The sequence below is a fragment of the Paroedura picta genome, chromosome 1, assembly GCF_049243985.1.
Source record: "Paroedura picta isolate Pp20150507F chromosome 1, Ppicta_v3.0, whole genome shotgun sequence".
In the NCBI taxonomy this organism is placed as follows: Eukaryota; Metazoa; Chordata; class Lepidosauria; order Squamata; family Gekkonidae; genus Paroedura; species Paroedura picta.
In genome coordinates, this window is record NC_135369.1 from 203,248,318 (window position 1) to 203,273,976 (window position 25,659).

The 25,659-nt window shown below is 48.1% G+C and overlaps 1 protein-coding gene across 4 annotated transcripts in view; it reads left to right on the top strand.

Moving 5' to 3' along the window:
• Positions 1 to 25,659, top strand: part of ADGRF5 (adhesion G protein-coupled receptor F5) — an 83,878-nt gene that overhangs the window by 17,747 nt on the left and 40,472 nt on the right. Inside the window, exons 1-5 of one of the 4 annotated variants that reach the window (XM_077317379.1) lie at positions 2,476 to 2,934; positions 11,431 to 11,566; positions 17,578 to 17,616; positions 20,043 to 20,109; positions 23,244 to 23,414. In XM_077317379.1, the coding sequence (XP_077173494.1) occupies positions 11,459 to 11,566; positions 17,578 to 17,616; positions 20,043 to 20,109; positions 23,244 to 23,414 (385 nt within the window). In that variant the 5' untranslated portion in view covers positions 2,476 to 2,934; positions 11,431 to 11,458. Of the gene's footprint in view, positions 1 to 2,475; positions 2,935 to 11,430; positions 11,567 to 17,577; positions 17,617 to 20,042; positions 20,110 to 23,243; positions 23,415 to 25,659 lie in introns of those variants that run through there. The other 3 variants (XM_077317389.1, XM_077317398.1, XM_077317407.1) reach the window with 3 other exon arrangements.

The following is a 25,659-nucleotide window of genomic DNA, read 5'->3' on the forward strand; positions in this document are numbered from 1 at the left end:
CTTCTTTTCTCCTCCTCCTCCTCCTCCTCCTCCTCCTCCTTCTTCTTCTTCTTCTTCTTCTTCTTCTTCTTCTTCTTCTTCTTCTTCTTCTTCTTCTCATCACCACAGCTGTGCCTTGCCTATCTTTCCCCCCTGATCTGGTGGTGACTAGAACAGGATCCAGGAAGCAACGAGTCAAAGTCACAGAGAAGAGATCCATTAGTGGCTACTAACCATAGTGACTTAAAGGGAGCCTCCACATCTGGTGAGGGGAGTGTGCCTATTCCCAAAATCAGGTTGGTTTCTCAGGTAGCTCCTGGACTCAAATCCAGCTGTTCTCCTGCAGACCAACACGGCTACCGTCTGCAACGAGGCTCATCCCAAGGCAGTTCACCTCTGGATAACAATGACCAGTGGCCATATTGACTTGTGTGCTTTGGTTGTTGGCTGTGCAAAGCAACTGGTTCGCTCCTGTGTGAAACAGGATGCTGAACCAGACAGACCACTGGCCTGATCTGCCAGGGTTCTTCTTATGTTCTTCTCCAAGCTGGTGTAGGCTAAGGTTCGAATCCAGGATCTGGGAGACCAAGGCTTGAATCACCACTCTGCCACGAAAGAGGTTCCAAGCATAGATTCCAAGAAGGGAGCTGTGCCCAGATGGGCACCCCCTGCAGGCACAAAGACGATGCCACCGAGCTTGCTCCGAAGCCCTCCTGTGCCAATGAACTCCTCCCTCCCCCAAAATACTAGCAGTCAGTGGCATCCAGTGAAGCTGGTGGGCAGTCGATTCAGGACGGACAAAAGGAAGTCACTCTCTGTGTGAATTTTGCTGTTGTTAGGTGCGAAGTCGTGTCCGACCCATCGCGATCCCATGGACAATGATCCTCCAGGCCTTCCTGTCCTCTCCCAATCCCTGGAGTCCATTTAAGTTTGCACCGACTGCTTCAGTGACTCCATCCATTCACCTCATTCTCTGTCGTCCCCTTCTTCTTTTGCCCTCAATCGCTCCCAGCATTAGGCTCTTCTCCAGGGAGTCCTTCCTTCTCATGAGGTGGCCAAAGTATTTAAGTTTCATCTTCAGGATCTGGCCTTCTAAGGTGCAGTCAGGGCTGATCTCCTCTAGGACTGACCGGTTTGTTCGCCTTGCAGTCCAAGGGACTTGCAAGAGTCTTCTCCAGCACCAGAGTTCAAAAGCCTCAATTCTTTGACGCTTGACCTTCCTTATGGTCCAACTTTCACAGCCATACATTGCAACTGGGAAGACCATAGCCTTGACTAGACGCACTTTAGTTGGCAGGGTGCTGTCTGTGCATGAATAAGTGATTAAAATGTGGTACCAGAGGATGCAGTGGTGGCCCTAGGAATAGATAGCTTTAAAAGGGAATTAGGCTGGTTTATGGAAGATTAATCCATCTATGTTAACTAGCCATGGTGACTGAGGGGGAACCTCCACATTCAGAGGCAGTAAACCCCTAAATCCCGGAGCCAGGAGGCAACATCAGGGAAAGGCCTCAGCCTCTCTGCCCTGTTGTTGGCCACCCATAAGAACGGACTGGCCCCTGTGGGAGCCAAGATGCTGCACTAGTTGGACCTCTGGTGTGATCCATCAGGGCTCTTCTGAATCACTTAAGTCATGGAAAGCTGGGACTGGCTTTGGGGAAGAAGCAGCTCGGTGCCAAGAATCATTGCCAGCTCTCATAGCTCCTATGACACCATAGTGGCCCTCCAGATGTCCATGGACTACAACTCCCATGAGCCCCTGCCAGCATTCGCTGGCAGGGGCTCATGGGAATTGTAGTCCATGGACATCTGGAGGGCCCCAGTTTGACTACCAGAGAGTATCACTGCTATAAAGAAATGGTGTAGCACTGTGTCTGCATTGAACATTCCCAACCTCTGGCAATGTGGTATTGGGGTAACCTTGTGGTCAGATACTAGTCCCAGGCTAGAATCTCGACTCTGCCACAGAAGCATGCTGGGTGATTTTCAGTCAAATCGTCTATCTCAGCCTCAGAGCCAGTTTGGTGTAGTGGTTAGGAGTGCGGACTTCTAATCTGGCATGCCAGGTTCGATTCTGCACTCCCCCACATGCAGCCAGCTGGGTGACCTTGGGCTCGCCACGGCACTGATAAAACTGTTCTGACTGGGCAGTGATATCAGCGCTCTCTCAGCCTCACCCACCCCACAGGGTGTCTGTTGTGGGGAGAGGAATGGGAAGGCGATTGCAAGCTGCTTTGAGCCTCCTTCGGGTAGGGAAAAGCAGCATATAAGAACCAACTTGTCTTCTTCTTCTTCTAACCTACCTCACAGGGCCGTTGTGAAGTTAAAACCTCAGGTAGGGATGGTGCTGGTGGGAGAACGATGTGGCAAGCCATTTCGGGCTCCCACTGAGGAAGCAGCAGGAGAGAACAATCTAAATAAACAGATTACTCCGAAAAGGGTTGGCCTCTTTCGTTGCCATTTCAGCTATTTGCTTTAGAAAGCCAGAGCCAATCCGACAGCGCCTTGGAGGCTCACGGACAAGTCCAGGCTCCGCTGCTCTCAAGCCAGCCTGAAATACGCCTGCTCGCCTTCCTCTTTCCTCCTGCGACTTGGCAATTGAAAAGCAGAAATTAAACATCTGTATTCCAGGCAGGCTGCTGGCCCAACCAGTTCCGAGTCCACGCCCCTTAACTCTTTGTGGGCTGAAGGGCTAGGGAGAGGTGGAAGGCATGCCAAGAGAGCGCCTCTTCAAAACGCAGTGTCGGAGAGGAGAATCCCAGCTGCTCACGTTCCCCTAGAATCCAACCGGAGAATCTGACAGGGCAGCAACCCCCCTTTGGAGTATCCTTCAGGACGCTGCGCTGTGGGGTGGCTTCCTCTTTGGACAGCAACACAGACAAGCCCCACAGCAGGGGCTGTTCAGACCCCTCCAGATCCAACTTAGGAGAACTGCCTTTGGAAAAAGCTGGCCAGGTAAATGTGCGTGTGTTGATTTTGGAAGGCGGGTAGGCATTGCAAACACTTAAGGGCATGGAATAGCTCTGGTGCAAAACTTCATTAGTTTATCAGAAACTCTTAAGAAGCGACCGATTCAGAGATGGACAGATGCCTTTGTTTTTAGGGTTTCTTTTTTCTAAATAGAGGGTTTTTAAAAATGCGTCTCCCTGCTTCAGCTGTTTGACAGAGGCATACTGTATACATGCTTTGGCAGGTGAGATGCTTTAGGAAGTTTCTTTCCTGTTTCTCTCCCACTCGCCTGAACTGGGAGAAAACAACATTTGGAGATACCATCACAACAATTTTGGCTTTTGGGGGGGGGGGGGGTTAAAACTGCAATGTCCAGAACCAGGTCTATGGTTGAGGCCGGCATGCTAAGGTAGATCTGACCCCCCCCCCCCCCCGCTTGCTAACGGTTTACAACTGTTCCCATGTCCACCCCCAAGTCAGGGAAAATTAGGGATATTTATGATTTTTGCGTCGCGTTACGTCTTGAATTGTGGCCAATGGGGTTTTAATGGGTATCTTATTAGGGGATTTTAAGTCTGTATTGTATATTGTCTTTTGTGTTGTGACCTCCTTGAGCCTCTGGGGAGGGGCGGGATAGAAATCAAATAAATTAATAAACGTTAAGCTTTCAAAATAAGAAACTGTCTTCTTCTGTGTAAATGTTTTGATGTACCACAGCTTATCAACAATTTGCAAGGGTTTATTAATTAATTTATTATTACTAATTAATTTATTAATTAATAAACCCTTGCAAATTGTTGATAAGCTGTGGTACGTCAAAACGTTTACACAGAAGAAGACACTTTCTTATTTTGAACGCTTAACGTTTTGAAGATTTGAGAGGCAGTGTGGTGTAGAGGCAGGGGTAGCCAAACTGCGGCCCTCCAGATGTCCATGGACTACAATTCCCAGGAGCCCCTGCCAGCGAATGCTGGCCGGGGCTCCTGGGAATTGTAGTCCATGGACATCTGGAGGGCCGCAGTTTGACTATCCCTGGATTAGAGTACTGATCTATGGTTTGCCAGACCCAGGTTCGGACCTATGCTTGCGTTGAAACCCAGGGAGAGCCTCAAAAGTCTGTTTCTCAGCCTGAACTATCTCGCAGGGCTGGTGGGAGGGTAAAATGGAGGAGAGGAGAGAACTGTGTGTGCTACCCTGAGTGCCTGGCCAATAAAGATAAGCTAAATGAAGAAAACAAATTGTGAGGCTAAGACAGGGATGGAAGTTCGCTTTGATTTCTTACCAAGATGACTGTCTGGGGTGCTCAGATAAAAAGATGGGGGTTATCTCTGTAGCTCTGTACCGGGTTCCTTTCACACTGGAATAACATAAGCACCATTGAGCTCCAAGGTGGAACTGTTTATCTTTCACAGCTTATATTTTTATTAGCGGTGGAGATGTCAAGGAAGAAGGAGGACAAATTTTGAGTCCAGTGGCACTTTTAAGAGCAACCAAGGGCCATTCCACACCAGGATCTATGTGGCAAATTGTTTGCTGAACGAAAAAACGCCATTTTAAATAGTGGAATTCGTCGTTATGCATACCTGCCTTTGTAGTGGAATCCAGTTGCGTTTCTATCGTTTCCCACAGGTTTCCGGTCTCAGCAAAAATCGCTAGCCAGGAAACGATATTGCCGAGCTTTGTCCCGCCCCTGGCCGTCAATCAAACGAGCAGCCAATGGGCGGCTGTTATCATGCTCCCCAAAAGCCCCTTTCCTTTTAAGGAAGGTTTAAAAACACACACACACATCTGCGTTGATTCGTGGAGAGACCTACTAGCTAGCAGGTGGTGTTTGAGCTGCCGTTTCGTTGTTACCACGCTCCCCCCGAGTGAAAAAAAAACACCCCCCCCCCTGCACGGGCGTGATTTTCGGCCGAAAATAGATTGAAAAATAAAGGGAAAATAAACCAGCAAACGGGGCTGTGTGGTGCTTGGTGCTTGGTGACTTAAAACAGCTCTGGAGAGGGACTGAAGCCGGGAAGCCTCGCTGGATAAACGAAGGCTCGCCAGTGCATTGATCTCCGCTCACTCCGAGAAAAAGAAATGGCGATCGCTTCGCCGGAAGATCAGAGGAGAGAGCCAGGGGGAGGGACTTTGCAGAAACCGCAACAATGGTAACGCAAAGAACTTTCCCGCTAGTGTTGCAGATTGGTTGCAAGAGTGTAGCGCTTTCCAGAGGGTGAATCCACTTTTTGGGTTTTCCCTGAAAGCGCTACAACGAAGCGCTTTTTGCGGATCGGCTTCAGGAGTGTTGCAGATTGTCAACAACGTTGTGCATAACAGCAAATTAGTAGCGATTTCAATTTGCAACCATTGTGCAATTTTGAACGAGTGCGGAATGGCCCCAAGTTTTAGTCAAGGCAGGAGAGGTTGAATGACTCATGGGACCGGTAGTACCAGAGCCAGTTTAAGGATTCCTGGGACCCTAGCTACAGTTGCAGCAGGAGCAGCCAGACTGGGGGTGGGAAGGGCCCCCCACAGTGGAAAGGGGTGTCACTCCAAGTGTCCTTGAAGAGAGGAAAGGGGGGAGGAAAAAGGCTACAGTCCATGGGGGGGGGGGAAGAAGGCACCATGTGAGACCCCTGGAAGCATGTGGGCTACATGTGCTACATGATTAACTGGTCCTGATTCAAGCTATGAAATTTCACATGCATCCACATTTCCTCAGATGTAGAGTCACGGAATGGAAGTAATCAGTCCATAAAAAGGTAAAGGTAAAGGTATCCCCTGTGCAAGCACCGAGTCATGTCTGACCCTTGAGGTGACGCCCTCTAGCGTTTTCTTGGCAGACTCAATACGGGGTGGTTTGCCAGTGCCTTCCCCAGTCATTACCATTTACCCCCCCAGCAAGCTGAGTACTCATTTTACCAACCTTGGAAGGATGGAAGGCTGAGTCAACCTTGAGGCAACTGCTGGGATCGAACTCCCAGCCTCATGGTCAGAACTTAAGGCAGCATGTCAGCTACCTTAACACCCTGTGCCACAAGAGGCTCTTACCAGTCAGTCCATACTCATAGGTAAAGTGTGAGAGTACCTTAACATCCAGCATAATGAAAATGGTTAACAGATTCCAGAGATAAATAGGAGAAACCAGCTATTTTGATTTGTTTGCATTTGCTTGAGAGACTCAGGTTTGATGTGGGATTCAGTGCATGGAATTGCAGTGGGAAGGTGTCATCTCCAGGAATACAACCCCCCCCCCCCCCATGCATCCATGATCACTCATGCTCCATTTGCCTTCAAGGTTTATTTCCATGGATTCACTCTTCCCTCTGCAGCCCTCTCAATTGTCCGTCACTCAAACAGCTGCTGGTTTAGCTCATGTCATGTTTGCTGGCTGATTATTTTTGATAATCAGTTCAAATGTTCATTGACTACTTGTGTTTGTTTGCCAGGTTATTTCACTGTATTTTTTTAAAGTCATACATAAAGTCATTACAATTTGCCTGGAAAAAGGGATACTAAGTGTGAATGGCTGCCTGCACCTTTCCTGTTGTAACTTGGCAGTGGAAAGGGCTTCTTATTTAGAAAAAAATGGTACGTCCCCTCTCCAGATCTGCTCAAGGCAGCATACAATTAAAACCATAAAAAACCATTTAAATATCGTATCAATAAGTGCAATTAAAAATCAATATAGGCACACTCATTAATATAATCAATAAAAGGAAGCCAGAGGGCAAATATGCTTTCAATTGAATGGTCTAAAATACTATTAATAAAATGGGCCGGTGCCTAGGAGCCAACAGCTAAAGAATTTTGAGCCCCTCAGTTAAAAATCTGGGTAAAGGGAAATGTTTTTTGCCTGGTTCTGGATAGTATGCGGAAATAAATATATAGTATGTCCCAATAAATAAAATAAATAAATAGTATGCCCCAATAAATGGAGGTTTGCAGCTGCATTTCTTCTTGTGCACGGAGAAGGGGGGTCCTGGGGCCCTGACAACAGGAGGCCACCAAAGGAGACTAAGGTTGCTACACAGAGGCAGGCAATGTCAAAGCACCTCTGCTCATCTCTTGCCGAGTTCTGCCTGATCTTGTCAGATCTTGGAAGCGAAACGGGGTCATCTATGGTTAGAACTTGGTTCGGAGTCCACCGAGGGAGCCCAGAGTTGCCCCGCAGAGGCCGGTGATGACAAACCTCCTCTGAACTTCTTCAGCTTGAAAACCCCATTGGGGGATCATCATAGAGTAGTCGCAACTTGATGGCACTTAACTATTTAGGCCACTGCACCTCAGAAGCCAAGCAGGGCTGGTCCTCATTAGTGCTTGGATGGGAGACCATCCAGGAAAACCCTGCAGAGGAAGAAAGTGGCCAACCACCTCTGTTCGGCTTGAAACCCTATGAGGGGTCACCATAAGTTACTTGTGACTTTGCAGCACTAATTATGATGATATAATCTTGTTCCGAAATATCCACAAACACCCAAAGCTGTGTTATACCGTGTCAGATCCACTGGTCTGTCAAGGTATGCTCAGACCAGGGGGGGATCTCTGGGGTCTCAGGCAGGGGTCCTTCTTTTCCTATACTTATTTGTTCATCTTCACAAGGCCATTAAGATTATTCCAAACATAATTCTACGACTCTTTGATACTTAGCTCAGAGCCAAGGTGGTGCCCTGCAGTGCATGGTATATTGGTCTTAAAACATACCATATATTTTTCCAGGGCTCCTCTTGCATTCCAGAGATAAAGAGCCGAAAACAAAAGGCTTTCCTTTGCTTTACTACAGAAGGCTAAAATACACAAGGAGTTCTCACGGAGAACCCAAAGAGTTGCAGGGGGTAATGTAAAAAAACACGAAACATTTGAGAATCATTATCAGGAATAAAAGAAGGATTAATCTTAATTGTTCATTTGCCAACTGTGCTGGGACTTATTTGCTTAACAGACTGCAGGCGTATGAACCTCTGTTTACTCAGGGAGGTGAGGTTACAAGGGCAGCGGAATGGCTGCCAATCAAACCGCAGGCTGAAGTATATAACTACCTTCAGTGTTTTGGAGGTTTCCCTTCAGGAAGTGCCTGCAGAAAGCCTTTCAGGTTGGGGGCAGCAGGGATTCCCCCTCAGTACCCTGGCTCTCTCTGCATAGTTCTCCACCAGGGACAGTCTCCTGGAATTCTCCTGGAATTAGACTTGATTTCCAGACTATTGGAGTGCATTCCACGGGAGAAAATAGCTGCTTCAGAGGGCAGATCCTGTGCCAGGCATCCTTGGGCACCATGGTGCCCGCCAACACTTTCTTGGTGCAGTGGTGTGGAGCGCAGACTTCTAATCTGGCAAGCTGGGTTTGAAACCCAAAGTTGCTCACAAACTTATAATGCAAGTTTCGTCTTTCATTTTGTATTTTTTAAAATATTTCTCCCGCAAAAAAAAGGTTGAGGACACCTGCTCCAGGGTACACCATCCAGGGGTAGTCAAACCGCGGCCCTCTAGATGTCCATGGACTACAGTTCCCATGAGCCCCTGTCAGTGAATGCTGGTAGGGACTCATGGGAATTGTAGTCCATGAACATCTGGAGGGCCGCAGTTTGGCTACCCCTGCGCTACACAGTACAAATACTAACCACAAGGCAAAAAGCAGGGCTGCCGTTCTCTGTCCCAATGCTGCAGTTTAGGGTTCTACCTGGCAACGAGTGGGAGTTTGGGGGCAGGAATTGGGGGGGGGGGGACCAAGGCCATTTATGCCATGACTTGACTTTTGAGAGAAACTGGATGTGACATCACGACATTCTAGGAATTACTGGAAACTCTGTAGTTTCATCATCCAGTGATTCCTAGAGCTTTGAGACATGTCTTCTGGATTTTCTCTAGGGATATTATTTATTCATCGTATGGCATGTGTAGCGTTGCCAGGAGATCTGAGGATTGTCTGCCAGCTGGGCAAGGGAGGTTCGGATGTGGTTTGCAGTTTCCTGCCTCCACGTCACGCCCCCTGCTGTTCCACTGCTCGATGCAGTAGCTGGAAACAAGGGTTTTGACAGCAGGAGGCCTGACACCATACATGAAGCACATGGAAACAAGGACACATTCTACTGATTCAGACCTTTGGCCTGAACCAAGCTCTCCAGAGGCTCTCCGGCTATCTCTCTGGTGACCTAAGGCTAGTCACTTACAGGTCACAGAGCAGTTCTCTTGGAGTTCTCTTAGAATCATAGAATCATAGAGTTGGAAGGGGCCATACAGGCCATCTAGTCCAACCCCCTGCTCAACACAGGATCAGCCCAAAGCATCCTAAAGCATCCAAGAAAAGTGTGTATCCAACCTTTGCTTGAAGACTGCCAGTGAGGAGGAGCTCACCACCTCCTTAGGCAGCCTATTCCACTGCTGAACTACTTTGACTGTGAAATTTCCCCCCCTGATATCTAACCTATATCGTTGTACTTGTAGTTTAAACCCAGGGCCATTCTGCACTGGTATCCATGTTGCAAATTGTTTGCGGAACGAAAAATCGCCATTTTAAATAGTGGAATTCGTCGTTATGCATACCTGCCTTTGTAGTGGAATCCAGTTGCGTTTCTATCGTTTCCCACAGGATTCCGGTCTCGGCAAAAATCGCTAGCCAGGAAGCGCTATTGCTAAGCTGTGTCCCTCCCCTGGCCGTCAAGCAGCCAATGGGCGGCCGTTATCATGCTCCCAAACAGCCCCTTTCCCTTTAAGGAAGGTTTAAAAAAACACACACATATGCGTTGATTCGTTGCAACTGAGAGACCCATCCAGCTAGCAGGTGGTGTTTGAGCTGCCGTTTCATCGTTGCCACGCTCCCCCCGAGTGAACCCCCCCCCTCACGGGCACAATTTTCAGCCAAAAACAGTGTGAAAAATAAAGGGAAAATAAACCAGCAAACGGGCCTCTGTGTTGCTTGTGCTTGGTGACTTTAAACAGAGGGACTGCAGCCAGGGAAGCCTCGTTGGGAAAACGAAGGCTCATCAGTGCGTTGATCTCCACTCGCTCGGAGAAAAAAAAATGGCAATCGCTTTGCCAGAAGATCAGAGGAGAGTGCCAGGGGGAGGGACTTTGCAGAAACCGCAACAATGTTAACGCACAGAACTTTTCCGCTAGTGTTGCAGATTGGTTGCAGGAGTGTAGCGCTTTCCGGAGGGTGAATTCACTTTTTGGGATTTCCCTGAAAGCGCTACAACAAAGCGCTTTTTGCAGATCGGTTTCAGGAGTGTTGCAGATTGTCAACGACATTGTGCATAACGGCAAAACTGTAGCGATTTCAATTAGTAACCATTGTGCTATTTTGGACGAATGCGGAACGGCCCCCCTTACTCTTGGTCCCACCTACCTTACAGGGTGTCTGTTGTAGGGAGAAGGGAAAGAAGGGAAGTAACCTGCTTTGGAGCTCTTTCAGGAAATGAAAAGTGGGGTATAAAAAGACAGCTCTTCTTCTCTCCCCCCCCCCCAGCCTCCTGCTGATTTCCATACCAACCTTGGCAATTCCACAGCTAGAGATGCATGAGCCTATGATGAGTTTCATTGTATTGTTTTGATGTATGCCATTTGACATAAGCCCACTGAGCTTCAGTACAGAAGCATTCCAATACAACAGGGCAGGGAAGCAAACAGCCTTACACCACAGCAGGAAAGCTCAGTTCCATCATCTGCCAGGAAGAATAGCATACCCATAGCCTTTAGAGCAGCCTTTCTCAACTATTTTACTATTGAGAAACCCCTGATCCATTCTTCAGGCTTCAAGAAACCCAAGAAGTGGCATGATGGTACATAACATGGTTGGGAAGCACAGCTGTGGACATGCCTGTCCACCCCACCCCCTTTCCCACCACCTTTCCCACCCCCTCCAGGCCCATCACTGGCCATTTTGGGAGGGGGGGTTGGTGGGTTGTCATGACCATATTGTTTAACCAATCTTAAAAACGTATAAAAATTCAATTAACTCCCACCTTTTGAGGAAACCCTTCCAGGGCTGTCAAGATACCCCATGGATTCACGAAACCCTGGTTGAGAAAGCCTGCCAATGTAAACCCTGAAAGGAGATGGGGTGGAACAGCAGCAGCTGATAAATATCTTTTAGGAAGCCATACATTGGAATAAGAGCCCCTTGTGGCGCAGAGTGGTAAGGCAGCAGACATGCAGTCTGAAAGTTCTGACCATGAGGCTGGGAGTTCAATCCGAGCAGCCGGCTCAAGGTTGACTCAGCCTTCCATCCTTCCGAGGTCGGTGAAATGAGTACCCAGCTTGCTGGGGGGTAAACGGTAATGACTGGGGAAGGCACTGGCAAACCACCCCGTATTGAGTCTGCCATGAAAACGCTGGAGGGCGTCACCCCAAGGGTCAGACATGACTCGGTGCTTGCACAGGGGATACCTTTAACTTTACCTTTACATTGGAAATCCATGAAAGAACTCCAATACCTTATCTCTGTGGCCTGCTCTTCCATTTCAAGGCACCAATGCCTGTTTAAAACAGTGTATGTTTCCCTCTTGTTTGCCTTGCTCTGCAGATTTCACGTCCATCCAACGCTGGGAAAGATGCTGCTCTGGACGGTCAGTTCCTCAGTCTGTGCCCTACTCCAGATTGTCCACGGGTCTTCTCATGGCTGGTGGGACTGGAATGCCGATTTACACAGCCCTTCCCCTGTGAGTAGCCTTAATCCCGTTTTAGGGTTGAGAAATGCTTGGAGACTGGGGGGGAGGGAGCCAGGGGAGGGATTGGCTGAGGCCAAAATATGGACGTCAATATCATCTGGGCCAGCGGTAGTCAAACTGCGGCCCTCCAGATGTTCATGGACTACAATCCCCATGAGCCCCTGCCAGCGAATGCTGGCAGGGGCTCATGGGAATTGTAGTCCATGGACATCTGGAGGGCCGCAGTTTGACTACCCCTGAATGCTGGGCCTTTCCTATGCGCGAAGGCACCTTATTTAATTACTGTTAGAAACTCGGTAAATGATGCTGTTATTGTGTTATTTTCGTTTTTATGATGGTTTTAATGTTTGCTATTTTAAACTTGTTGTAAGCCGCCACGGGTCGGCCATGCCAGGAGTGGCAGGGTAGAAACTGAACGCATCAATCAATCAATCAATCAATCAATCAATCAATCAATCAATCAATCAATCAGATGTTGTATTGCTTATTGTAAATTGATGTTTTATTGGAATTGTTTTTACTGATTTTACTGGTTTTGATGGTTGTGAGCCAGTGCTCTGCCAGGCTGCACCTACTTGGCCGGGTGGTCATGCTGAGGCAGTGGGCTAGCAAGAGTCCAGAGTTCAGGAGGTGCGGAGCCAAAGGAGACAGAGATCACGGCAAACGGGAAGGGGAGAGGAGTCAAGCCAAGACAGGCTGTGCCAGGAGTGGTAGGATAAAAATCGAATCAATAAATAGAAGGGAGATCAGTGGGGTATAATATCCCAAGGAGCCATTTTCTCCAGGCGAGATTAGTTGTAATAGAGGAGAAGAAGAGCTGGTTTTTTGTACCGTGCTTTTCTCTACCCGAAGGAGTCTCAAAGCAGATTACAATCGCCTTCCCTTTCCTCTCCCCACAACAGACACCCTGTGAGGGAGGGGAGGCTGAGAGAGCCCTGATATTACTGAAGAATAAGAAGAGTTGGTTCTTATATGCCGCTTTTCTCTACCCGAAGGAGTCTCAGAGCGGCTTACAGTCGCCTTCCCATTCCTCTCCCCACAACAGACACCCTGTGAGGGAGGTGAAGCTGAGAGAGAACCGCTCTTGCAAGAACAGCTGTGGGAGAACTGTGACTGGCCCAAGGTCAGCCAGCTGGCTTTCTGAAGAGGAGGAGATGGGAATCCAACCTGGTTCTCCAGATTAGACTGCTCCTCTTAACCACTGTGCCACACTGGCGAGAGGTCTGCAGGCCTCACCTGGAGGATTGGTAACCCTGCAGCTGGCTTGGTTGAGAAGGGGATCTTCCAAGGCTGGTGTATAAAAAGTGCAGGGAACCTTCTGGCAATTGTGGCTTCTTCAGCAGAGTCCCATATGTACAACGCACTTGCACAGAGACTATTGGCATGGGGCTCATGACAAGAGATGGGAGCTTTACGTAGGCACACTTGTACATGCGACGGCTTCACTCTCACCCTCAGGGTATTCTATTTCTGCAGAGACAGACAGTGCAGGCAGGTCTTCCGCACGTACAGGAATGCCCAAGCAGTTTGGTGTAGTGGTTAAGATCAGAAGCTTCTAATCTGGCGAGCCGGGTTTGATTGCCTGCTCCTCCTCCACATGCATTCTGCTGGGTGACCTTGGGCCAGTCACAGTTCTCTTAAGAGTCATTGTTGCAGAGCAGTTTTCCCAGAGCTTTCTCAGCTCCATACACCTCACAGGGTGGCTGTTGTGGGGAGAGGAAGGGTAGACAAATTTAAGCAGCTTTGAGACTCCTTTGGGTAGTAAAAGCAGGGTACAAAAAAAAACAGCTTTTCTTCTAGGTAAACCCTGGCACTCTATGGCTTTACCATAGAGTTTGGCTTTACCATAGAGTTTTGAGGGATTCCTAGACCACTGTGACAGCCCTTTCTCTTCCTTTCATTTTCCTCTGCTGGTCAGTTGACCATGGATGGGGAAAGGCTAGAGCAGGGGTAATCAAACTGTGGCCCTCCAGGTGTCCATGGACTACAATTCCCATGAGCCCCTGCCAGCGGATGCGAACTCTGATGCGAAGACCTCTGAGAGATCCTGAGCATCATTTGGAGTTGCCCCACTAATACCAAGAAACATGCCTCGTGGAAGTCTATAGCAACCTAATTGGCACAATAAACCCAGGGGTGAAAATAAGTTAAACCAGTGGGAACCCAGAAGTACTTGCAGGGGCATCTAATTTCCCTCTCCATCGCTAGTTCCTCTTTCCCTCTCCTAAACGACCCATAAGCTCTCGTCTTTCCTGCCTCATTATCTTCTTCTCACCATCCTAGCCACTACACACTGGCATTCATGGTCAGCTGCTTTGGAAGAGGAGCAAACAGCCAGACCTTGATGAGTTATGCACCTTCTGTTGTTTTAGGTTACCCAGTGGTTACTGTTGGGTCCTTCCTTCATCTGGCCTCACTCCCTTGTACTGGCAGAAACCCAGGGTGGAAGATTGGCAGTTCTGTTGTGGTAGCCTAGCAACAGCTGTGGTGGCTATTGGTTTCTTAAAGCTACAGTTGTTACTTCTATCATTTTGGGTAGGCTAACCTCCAGTGTATATATGTCTTTAGTTTAGATTTCAGTGTTCTCTACACAACTGGAGCTTTTCTCGGGTTTGTAGAAAGATCTGTCTTGTCTGTCCATTATTCCAATCTCCAGATTTAAGTAACCACAAATCTGGCCAAGTAGAGAACTGGATATATTCATTTCTGGTTAAGGAAGATAAACATGCAGCATAATATTATAAGTACAATCCTTATCCATTGTTCCTCTTAATATTTGTGAAACAGCCCTGGGGGTGGAGAGTGTCCTGGCTGTCCAGGTTGGAATAGGGCCAATCAGAATGCAGCCAGCAAAGCTGGAAGAACTGTGCTTCCCAACCATATTCTGCCTGACCGCACCATTTCTGGGCTTTCTCCAAGCCTGACTAATGTTTCAGGGATTTCTTAATGGTAAAAAAGTTGAGAAAGTCTAGCATAGACTGTAGAGCAAAAGTCAGAGAGAAGGGGAAAATCCTAAGAGATCCAGTTTGGTGTAGCGGTTAGGAGTGTGGACTTCTAATCTGGCATGCCAGGTTCGATTCTGCACTCCCCCACATGCAGCCAGCTGGGTGGCCTTGGGCTCCCCACAGCACTGATAAAGCTGTTCTGACCGAGCAGGAATATCAGGGCTCTCTCAGTCTCATCTCCCTCACAGGAGCGTGGGAAATAGACATGAAAACTCTGCAGTATTTTCACATCTTGGCTGCTGGCTCTCTGCTGTTCTCACGGGGTCAGCAATAGTCAAAATGTCTCAGAGACAAGGCTTCTGCGAAAAGTTGATTTATAAACACCCAAGGGGGAATCCAGTCCCCCCCCCTACCCCTTTTCACATGCTGGCCCTTTTCTTCTTCCCCCAGTTGGAGTGATACCGCTCATCTAATGCTACAAGACCGAGAGGCAAAACTGGCTGTAAATGAATTTACCCAAAGAAAAGGAGGGGGGGGAACCCTGCTTGAGAGAGCCTGGTCAGGGCAGAAAGAGGATAGGGAGATTGAATTCTGTACCATATCAGTTCAGAAGGCACAGGGTGGCGTCAGGGACAGGAACACAGAGCCACCCTCCAGGGAGGGCTAACTGCCCAGGGTCCCCAGAATGGAGGGGGGCACCCAGCTTGGTGGTAGTGTGGCCTTGTTAATATGCTGGCCGCCTGTCTAAACAGACTTAACTCTTTGGATAGCCATCTTGGGATGGTAGTTGAGATTGGCAGCCTCTAATTTGGAAAGCCAGGTTCGATTCTCCACTCTTCCACAGCTGGGTGACCTTGGGCCCGTCACAGTTCTCTTAGAGCTCTCTCAGCCTCACCTACTTCACAGGGTGTCTGTTGTGGTGAGAGGAAGGGAAGGCGACTGTAAGCTGCTTTGAAATTCCTTCGGGTAATAAAAAGGGGGGGGGTACACAACAACAGCTCTTCCTTTCTTCTCTTTCTATTCCTTCTCCTTCTTCTGCAGAGGTTGCAGTCACCGGGCCAATGTAACATTACGCAAGAGACCCCATTTGCCTTACCAGCCTCAGGTTTACATTGGTCCATGTACTACTTCTCTCAGGTGAAACCCCCCTCCCAACCTTTCTATGGATGGTGACCAGGGATTGCTGGTTCCCTAGTTTTACCATAGAGTTTCTGGTGATTCCTAGAGAGGTGTGACATCACTTCCGGGTTTTTCCCAGAAGTGGCACCATATTGTAACCAACAGCTCCCTCACCCTGTCTTGGCCCTGCCCCCCAGCCTCCTATTGGTTTCCAAGATGAGCCTGGCAGCCCCAGTGGTGATGGCTGACTATCTGCCAAATTGCCAGTCCTCGATCCTTAAGAGTTGCTGGTATGCTGCCATATTATTTATCAAAACATTTCTACCCTGCCTTTCTTGCTGTGGCCCAAGGCAGCTCCCAAGCAAGCGCACAGGCAAAGAAGAACATTAAAATCCGTATTTCAAATGGACACGCATCCACCAACCACCCTGAAACACTTCCTCCGCAAAAATGTTATTTGTACAGATAAACTTATTATCCTGGGATGACAAAGCTCACCCAAGGGGATTTCTCTTTGCTGTACTCTGTACATAATTCCAGGAAGTTATCAAAAAAAAAAAAATAGAAAGCATTCAGAGGAATTATTTAATCCCACTTAATTCACCAAGTTTGTTGATGACTCAGCATATGACTATCTCTAACTGGACCGTGACTGGCTGTTTGTTGTGGCAGCTTAAACTGGTTGGTTTAGATCTATTAAGTTATAGAATTCAGCCAGGTTTGGCTTAAGAATGGCGTGTTTTCCCACAATGGGCAACACAGGGCCCGTTAAGGTTGCCAGACCTAGGATTACCAGGCTACTTCCTCTTTCTCTCTCCCTAGCAATGCCCCCCCCCGCCCCGATCCCCTCCCCTTTCCCTCCTTCACCCTTTCCATCCAAACCATTCACCATTCTGCCTTTTATCTGCGTCCCAGCAGGATTTGGGGGAGGGAAATGAAAGGGCTGCAACACTGGCTGTGGTGGTATATCACTTCCTGTAAAACCCCAGAAGTGTCATGGGGTAGCTCTAGGAATTGCTGGAAAGTCTATGGGCTTACCATAGACTTTCCAGTGATTCCTAGAGCTACCCTATGTCACTTCCAGCTTTTTAATCGGAAGTGGCCCAGTGCCACATGTGACATGTCCCTTTTTAAGAAATTACTCCCACGGGAGCTGAGGGTGAAACATTTCCGTACGCAAGCCATAGTCCACGGCCCCTGGGAGCATTTGAGGTTCAAGATCAGGTATACAGTGAACATGGGGGCACATTGATATCGCTTCTGGTTAAAGCTGCCCCCATCGTGGTTCCCTGGCAAAGCGTCTGAATCCTGGGCATCTGAGTAGACCAGGGGTGGTCAAACTGTGGCTCTCCAGATGTCCATGGACTACAAGTCCCATGAGCCTCAGGGGTAGTCCATGGACATCTGGAGGGCCACAGTTTGCCCACTCCTGGAGTAGATGATATTGACTTTGAGGGGCACAAGGGTCTGATTCTGCATAAAGCGGCTTCACGTGTGTTCATGTGTTCCCCCTGATCCTTCTCCTGGCATCTCAGGAGTCAATAGGCCATGCCCGGGTTTGCCAGGAGGGCATGCGAGACTCCCATGCCCATTCCAAGGAAGGCAGTTTTGGTCTGTAATGGCATCAGGCCACTCCAAGCAATGGAACTATGGCACAAGAGCTTGACCGAAACCTGGATTAATCTGTCCAAGGCATCAAGGTTCCTCTTTAGTGTACATTGTGCTCAGCTGCAGATATTTCTGTTCCATCACCGAAGAAATAAAATCAGTTCTTCCAGGAACAGACCATTTCCTTGTATCGGTTCCAGAAACAATTTATAATAAAATTCACCCTGTCTGTAGAGTTGCCAGCTGCCTGGGTGGAAAAAAGAACTGGCCGGTCCCTTGAACAGAGGCTCCATGCTGTTCACGTATTCATGGATTTTTATTTATTTGCAGGCCACCTTTCCCGCAGCAATTCAAGGCGGATCGCCCAGTGTAAGTCAATGCAATCGATAGCGTGGTGGGTCCAATAAGCAATGGAATAGGACTAGGATTATGGCAGTTCAAAGACCAGTGGTCCCCAACATGCGGGCCGCGAAGGCCTTGGCACCGGGCCGCAGCTCCCTCTTCCGCCCCCCCCCCCCGAAGCAAGAAGCTCGCCAGGCCGCGAGCAAATCGGCCACTTTGGCGGCCGATTTGCTGGAGGCCTGGAGGGGCCGGGAGAGGGAGCTGTGGCCGCCGGCATGGCAGCGGCGCAAACGCACTTGCACGGACTGCCGCGCATGTGCGTTTGCGCTGGGGCTGCCGCGCATGCGCGGGGCCCCGGGCCGCCCTCTCCCGCCACTCCGTAGCAGCGGTCCGCGGCAACCGGAAGGTTGCGGACCACTGTGTTAGACAATATGTTGAACGGTGCAGAAAATGGGACAACAAAAGTATAAAAACAAAGCAGTGGGAGTAGGGCCCATTCCGCACACACTGGATAATGCACTTTCAGTGTGCTTTTGCAGCTGTATTTTTCCAATCTACTTCAAAAGTGCATTGAAAGCACAGTATCTAGCGTGTGCAGTAGGGGCCCAGGTTCATGCAAACAGTAAGTGGATAATATGTACTACACACAATCACAGTCCAATTCCTTTTATAATGAAGAAGAGCTGGGTTTTCCATTCCCCCCCCCACCTTTCACTTACACAAAGGAGTCCCACAGCACTTTACAAACACCTTCCTCTCCCCACAGCAGAAAGGCAGGTGGGGCTGAGAGAGCGCTAGAAGAACAAGAGTGAGAACAACTCTAAGAGAGAGTGTAACTGTCCCAGGGTCACCCAATTCTGTAACAGTAGTGCCCTATTTCTCTTTATTAAAATGTGCTCCTGTCCACTTTGCGTCGTTTGAAGAACGACAGAAGCATAATATTTACTCTGTGTACACATATTAAGTGTGCCAAGTCACTTCTGACTTATGATGATCCTATACATTAACATCCCTCAAAACATCCTAAGGTTAACAGCATTCGCAAACTCAAGGATGTCTGCGGCTTCCTTTATTAACCCGTCTCTGGTTGGGTCTCCCTCTTTTCCTCTGCCGTCAGTTTTCCCTCACATGATTGACTTTTCAAGTGCCTCTTATCAACTCATCACATGACCAAAGTACAAGAGCCTTAGTTTAGTCCAAGCCTTCTCAGCCAGGGTTTCATGAAACCCTGGGGGGTTCTGCAGGCCCTGGAAGGGTTTCCCAAATAGATGGGAGTTGTTTTTTTATATATATTTAAAATGTGTTAAACATTCATCAGGTGATGTGAACATATATGGTCATGCTGGCCCGCTCACCCCTCCCAAAATGGCCAATGATGGGCCTGGAGGAAGTGGGGAGGGGCCCGGGTGGGAATATACTCAGGTCCATTCCGCACAACAACCAATGTTGCCAAATATTTGCAGTATGCAGAAACGCTATAATTAATAGTGGAATTTCGTCATTCCGCACACCAGCAATTTTAGTGGAATATTGAAGTCCTAGTAGCGGTCTATTCATTCCCCAAAGGTTTCCGGTCTTGCCGGAATTGCAACAAAGGAGCCGATTTTTTTCCGCGCTTCTGCTCGCCCCTGGCCATCAATCAAACAGAACAGCCAATGAACTGTTGTGTTTGTGCTCCCGAAAAACCCCTTTCCCTTTAAAAACTGTTTTTTAAAACCCCCAAAACACCAGCAGCAATGGATATTTGTTCATTCATTGTCTCAGAAAGACCTTTTTCGCTGGTGTTGGAGCTTGCGCTTAATCATTTACACACTCTTCAAGTAAAAAAAAATTTTTTTTCCGCGATGGGTGTAATTTCTGGCCGAAATTACGGGCAGTGTCGAGCTGGGGGCTGTATTGTGCCCAGAAAGTTTAAAGACAATTGCAGCTTTGTTTTACCGCTAAGCACTTTTGAATTGCTTGTGCAGGGACTTCAGCCACTTGCTTATTCGTTGCGGATTGCAGATTGTGCTCAGAAGTAAAGCACTTCTTTTGGGGGGAATCCACTTTTCTGGATTCACCCCCAAAGTGCTATAAAATTCCAAATGTTGCGGGAGTTTGATGGGAGTTTTGTGGTTTGTTGATGAAGTCATGCGGAATGCTAAAATAATAGTGTTTACAAACTGTAAGACTTCAGCTACAGTTAAGTTGTGCGGAATGAACCACAGTGATGCACGGTCGCTGTTGCTCAATGGTAAAAAAAGTTGAGTTTAGTCAGATTACCATTTGTTTTTAACCTCATTTATTTGGGAGAAATTGAAGGCAAAATAATAAGGTGAAGAGAATCATTCTCTTCACCTCTTCCAAAAGCAAAGCCTGGAAGATGTGGAGGAATAAAGGGATCCCTCCGACCATCACCCTTGTCTCTTCTGAATGCTCTTTGATAAAAGGGGAAATTGCCTTTCTTCTTCCAGCTCCAGGGCAACAGAGGCAGAGAAGAGGTGACCGGGCAGAGAGACTTGCGAAGGCAGAAGCGGCAAGGTATGAACTTCCGAATGAGGAGCCCGTGTTTATTTAAGGGGTGACACGGTTCACAAATTGACAGTTCATAGAGCGAGGTGGCTTTCTTCCGGCAGAGCAGAAACTGTGTTCTCCTTGCTGTCAGTGTCTGAATTATTTCACAGGCATGTGAATGACAACATTTATCACCGGGGGGGGGGGAGGGAATTCAATGACAGAAAGAACTTGCAAAATTGCAAGTTGTACAAATTAAATCTAAAAATCATGGACTGAGTCCTGCCATTCTTCTTGCAAGAACCTTCCTGCAAGTTGTACAAATCACATCTAGAAATCATGGACTGTATACTGCCATTCTTCGGGGCTTTCCGCACCGGGATCCTTATAGCAAATTGTTTGCTGAATGAAAAATCGCCATTTAAAATAGTGGAATTCGTCATTATGCATACCTGACTTTGTAGTGGAATCCAGTTGCGTTTCCATCGTTTCCCACAAGCTTCCGGTCTCAGCAAAAATCGCTAGAAAGGAAGCGCTATTGCCGAGCTCGTCCCGCCCCTGGCCGTCAAGCAGCCAATGGGCAGCCATTAGCATGCTCCCAAACAGCCCCTTTCCCTTTAAGAAAGGTTTTTTTAAAAAAAAAAAACACACCCATTGCAACGAATATGTGTTGATTCGTTGCAACGGAGAGACCCATCCAGCTGGCAGGTGTGTTTGAGCTGTCGTTTCATCGTTGCCACGCTCCCCCCGAGTGAAAAAAAAAATCCCCCCCCTCACGGGCCCGATTTTCGGCCAAAAACAGTGTAAAAAATAAAGGGAAAATACATCAGCAAACGGGCTTCTCTGTTGTTTGTGGTTAGTGACTAAACAGCTCTGGGGAGGGACTGAAGCCGGGGAAGCCTCTAAACAGAGGCTCGCTCGGAGAAAAAAAAATGGCGATCGCTTCGCCGGAAGATCAGAGGAGAGAGCCAGGGGGAGGGACTTTGTAGAAACCACAACAATGGTAACACACAGAACTTTCCCGCTAGTGTTGCAGATTGGTTGCAGGATTGTAGTGCTTTCCGGAGGGTGAATCCACTTTTGGGGATTTCCCTGAAAGCGCTACAAGGAAGCGCTTTTTGCGTATCGGTTTCAGGTGTGTGGCAGATTGTCAACGATGTTGTGCATAATGGCAAATCAGTAGCGTTTTCAATTGGCAACCATTGTGCGATTTTGAAGGAGTGCGAAAAGCCCCTTCGTCTTGCAAGAACCTTCTTGCAAGTTGCGCAAATCACATCTAGAAATCATGGACTGTATGCTGCCATTCTTCGTCTTGCAAGAACCTTCTTGCAAGTTGCACAACTCACACCTAGAAATCATGGACTGTATCCTGCCATTCTTCGTCTTGCAAGAACCTTCTTGCAAGTTGCGCAAATCACATCTAGAAATCATGGACTGTATGCTGCCATTCTTCGTCTTGCAAGAACCTTCTTGCAAGTTGCACAACTCACACCTAGAAATCATGGACTGTATCCTGCCATTCTTCGTCTTGCAAGAACCTTCTTGCAAGTTGCGCAAATCACATCTAGAAATCATGGACTGTATGCTGCCATTCTTCGTCTTGCAAGAACCTTCTTGCAAGTTGCACAACTCACACCTAGAAATCATGGACTGTATCCTGCCATTCTTCGTCTTGCAAGAACCTTCTTGCAAGTTGAACAACTCACACCTAGAAATCATGGACTGTATGCTGCCATTCTTCGTCTTGCAAGAACCTTCTTGCAAGTTGAACAACTCACACCTAGAAATCATGGACTGTATGCTGCCATTCTTCGTCTTGCAAGAACCTTCTTGCAAGTTGAACAACTCACACCTAGAAATCATGGACTGTATCCTGCCATTCTTCGTCTTGCAAGAACCTTCTTGCAAGTTGCGCAAATCACATCTAGAAATCATGGACTGTATGCTGCCATTCTTCGTCTTGCAAGAACCTTCTTGCAAGTTGAACAACTCACACCTAGAAATCATGGACTGTATGCTGCCATTCTTCGTCTTGCAAGAACCTTCTTGCAAGTTGAACAACTCACACCTAGAAATCATGGACTGTATGCTGCCATTCTTCGTCTTGCAAGAACCTTCTTGCAAGTTGAACAACTCACACCTAGAAATCATGGACTGTATCCTGCCATTCTTCGTCTTGCAAGAACCTTCTTGCAAGTTGCGCAAATCACATCTAGAAATCATGGACTGTATCCTGCCATTCTGCTCAGCTAAAATCTAAGCCTTAGATGAGAACATGGAGTTTTCCGCTACACATGAGTTGGGGGGGGGGGTAAGATACAACCCCTTAAGCATAGTGGTTTTCCATCTCCTGACTGATTTTGGAAAGATATAGCATGGCCCAGCCTGTTTAAAGAAAAAGGATAGATGATAATTCAGAGATTCTGAAACTGCAGATTCTTTTAATACCATATTGCTATTTTCAGCGGCCAAACAAAAATAACAAAAAACAAAGGGCCCCCTACTGGCCGAGGAAGAGAATAGCGGTCATGTGGGTGTGAAAATACAAACTTTCCCACCCACAAAAGGGACAATCCAAGGTAACTTGCAGCAAAGTTTGCAGGAAAACCGATATGAAAAAGACTGGAGAAAAGCCAAGGAAACCCCAGGAGGTACACGAATGCACACCATTCCCCGCAGTGCTGCAGGGAAGCGGGGGGAAATACCTACTTCCTGACAGTGTTCAACTTAAAACAAATGACCTGTGTGGAAATGGCCTAGATCAGGGGTAGTCAACCTGTGGTCCTCCAGATGTTCATGGACTACAATTCCCATGAGCCCCTGCCAGCATTTTCTGGCAGGGGCTCATGGGAATTGTAGTCCATGAACATCTGGATGACCACAGGTTGACTACCCCTGGCCTAGATGAGGGGGGGCCAGACTGGGGCTCTCCAGATGTCCATGGGCTACAATTCCCATGAGCCCCTGGGGCTCATGGGAATTGTAGTCCATGGACATCTGGAGAGCCCCAGTCTGGCCACCCCTGACCTGGAGGAACTCAGAACAAAGGATCAGAAAGTTGGGGATGACTCTCTCTCTAATAATATAAAAGTCTTGAAAGAAAGAAGCAAGCAGTTTCTCATCCATTATGGCAGGTCCTAAAACATCCAGTTGTTTTTCAGCTGTCTCATCCGATGCCTCACCTGTAGAATATGCTGTGACTGTTGAGATACTTTTTGAAGATTCTGCACTCCAGAGCACCATCAGAAGATACCTGGACGGTCTAAATTTTCCACTTTTGATCAATACCTCCGATCCAACAGAAAACATTTCGAGCATTCAAGTCACCACAGGTGAGTAGTTTGTGCTCGTTTGCCATCAGCTTGAGGGAAGGGCTGCACCTCAGTGCTAGAGCATCTGCTTGGCATGCAGAAGGTCACAGGTTCAATCCCTGACATCTCCAGTTAAAATTACAAAGAAGAGAAAAAAGAAGAGTTGGTTTTTATACCCCACTTTTCACTACCGGAAGGAGTCTCAAAGCAGCTGATAATCGCCTCTCCTTCCTCTCCCCACAACAGACACCCTGTGAGGGAGGTGGAGGCTGAGAGAGCTCTGTGAGAGCAGTTCAGTGGTAGAGCATCTGCTTGGTATACAGAAGATCCCAGGTTGCATCCCTGCTAAGAGGACCATGCAGTAGTTGAATTGAGAGAACCCTGGGGAGCTGCCGCCATCTGAGTAGACCAGGCTCTCTCAACCAGGGTTTTGTGAAACCCCGGGGTTTCTTGACAGCCCTGGAAGGGTTTCCCAATTAGGTGGGAGTCAATTAATTTCTTATATATATTTAAAAACTGTTATTTATCAGGTGAGAGGACCATATATGGTCGTATTGACTTGCCCCCACCCTCCCCAAATGGCCAGAGATGGACCTGGAGGGGGTGGGAAGGAGTGTGGGCATGGACACAGCAATGCTTCCTAACTGTATTCTGCACAATTGCTATAATTCTAGGGTTTCTTGAAGCCTGAAGAATATTTCCTGGGTTTTTCAATGGTAAAAAGTTGAGAAAGTCTGGAGCAGACACTGCTGACTTTGAGGGGACCAGGAATTCATTCAGGAGCTTAATGCATTTAGGTTCATCTGCTTTTTGCAGTCCAGAAGTTGCATGTCACTTAGGATTGCCTGCATGTCGCGCGTGGTGCCGGAGGAGAATTTGATGGGTGCTGTGGCCTGCCAAAAAGACAAATTAAGTGGGTTCTTGATCAAATCAGGCCTGAACTCTCCCCAGGAGCTAAAACGACGAAACAACAGGCTGTGGTCCTTTGGTCACATTATGAGAAGTTTGGAACCTCAAGGTTGAGCGGCAGAAAAAGTTTGGCCGTTTCCACACCAGGAAAATGTAGCTGGACAGCCTCCAGCCGTGGGCAGCATATTCAGCCCCCTCCACAAGGCACTGCCAGTATCCTGAGGCTGTCCAGTAGGTGGCTTGCAATTTCACCATTTTTAATTTGAAATACGTTAAATCCAGGCAAATGGATTTTCCGCTCTAAAACATGCAAGCAACCGGTGAGCCACCAGGGAGAAGAGTGTATGGATGGGGAAACACGCAAGAGTCCCTTGTGCGTTGTCCTGCCCTCACTCCCACCCTCCCCTCTCCATTTCCTGCCTGGTGAGGGAGGCAGATTCCCACCCCTGCAATTCAACCGACCTTAATGTTCTCTCTAGTGGTCTTCAGTAACCTCCATCGCCCAAGCTGCCACTGCCACTTCGCTGCCCAAGTACCTCCTTTCCTTCCTCCTCTCGTGTGTCATACCCCCATCCCTTCTGCTCCTCTTCTCCTTCCCCCCACTCCACTGCTCCACCTGCATGCTGCTCAGCCCTTCCCTTCCCCACTTGCCTTGGACTCCTGCCCTCCCTCTCCCTTCCCGAACACTTCTTAAGTGGTGGTGCTGCCACCCAAGCTGCTGCCTAGGGTTAGTCAAACTGCGGCCCTCCAGATGTCCATGGACTACAATTCCCATGGGCCCCTGCCAGCAGGGAATTGTAGCTTATGTACCCTAACCCTAACCCTAACCCTAGCCCTAACCCTAACCCTAACCCTACTACTTTCTGATTGGCTCATTTGGAGACTTCCTGCTTCTCTCAGCACACTTCCTCCCTGCTTGCCTCCATAACAGACCGAGACCGATTGCTGGTGCTCAGGACTTTGCTGCAGGCCACAAAATGGCTGCTGCAGGAGGCGGAGCAAGTAGAATTCTTCCTTGATGCCTCATTGCTGAATGGCATTAATGGGCAGAGGTAGAAAAACATTCTCGGGATATGATTTCACTTCAAACAGGAGGGAAAGCTTTATGCAGACAAAGCTGGGAAGATGAGAGGCCGTTGAGAAAGGAATCCAAGGGCTTATCAGTTGGAAGCAAAACTGCTCATTTGAGGTTGTCAAAACATGGCTAAACTTGATTCATTGAAGCGTTTCTTTCCCAGGCTCCCAGCCCATTCTGATTTTCCAGGAAGATGCAGATGAAATATTAGATTAGCAAAGTGCTCTGGGCAGGAAGACAACAGAACAAGGCTGCTTAAAAGAATGACATAGTTTCATTAAG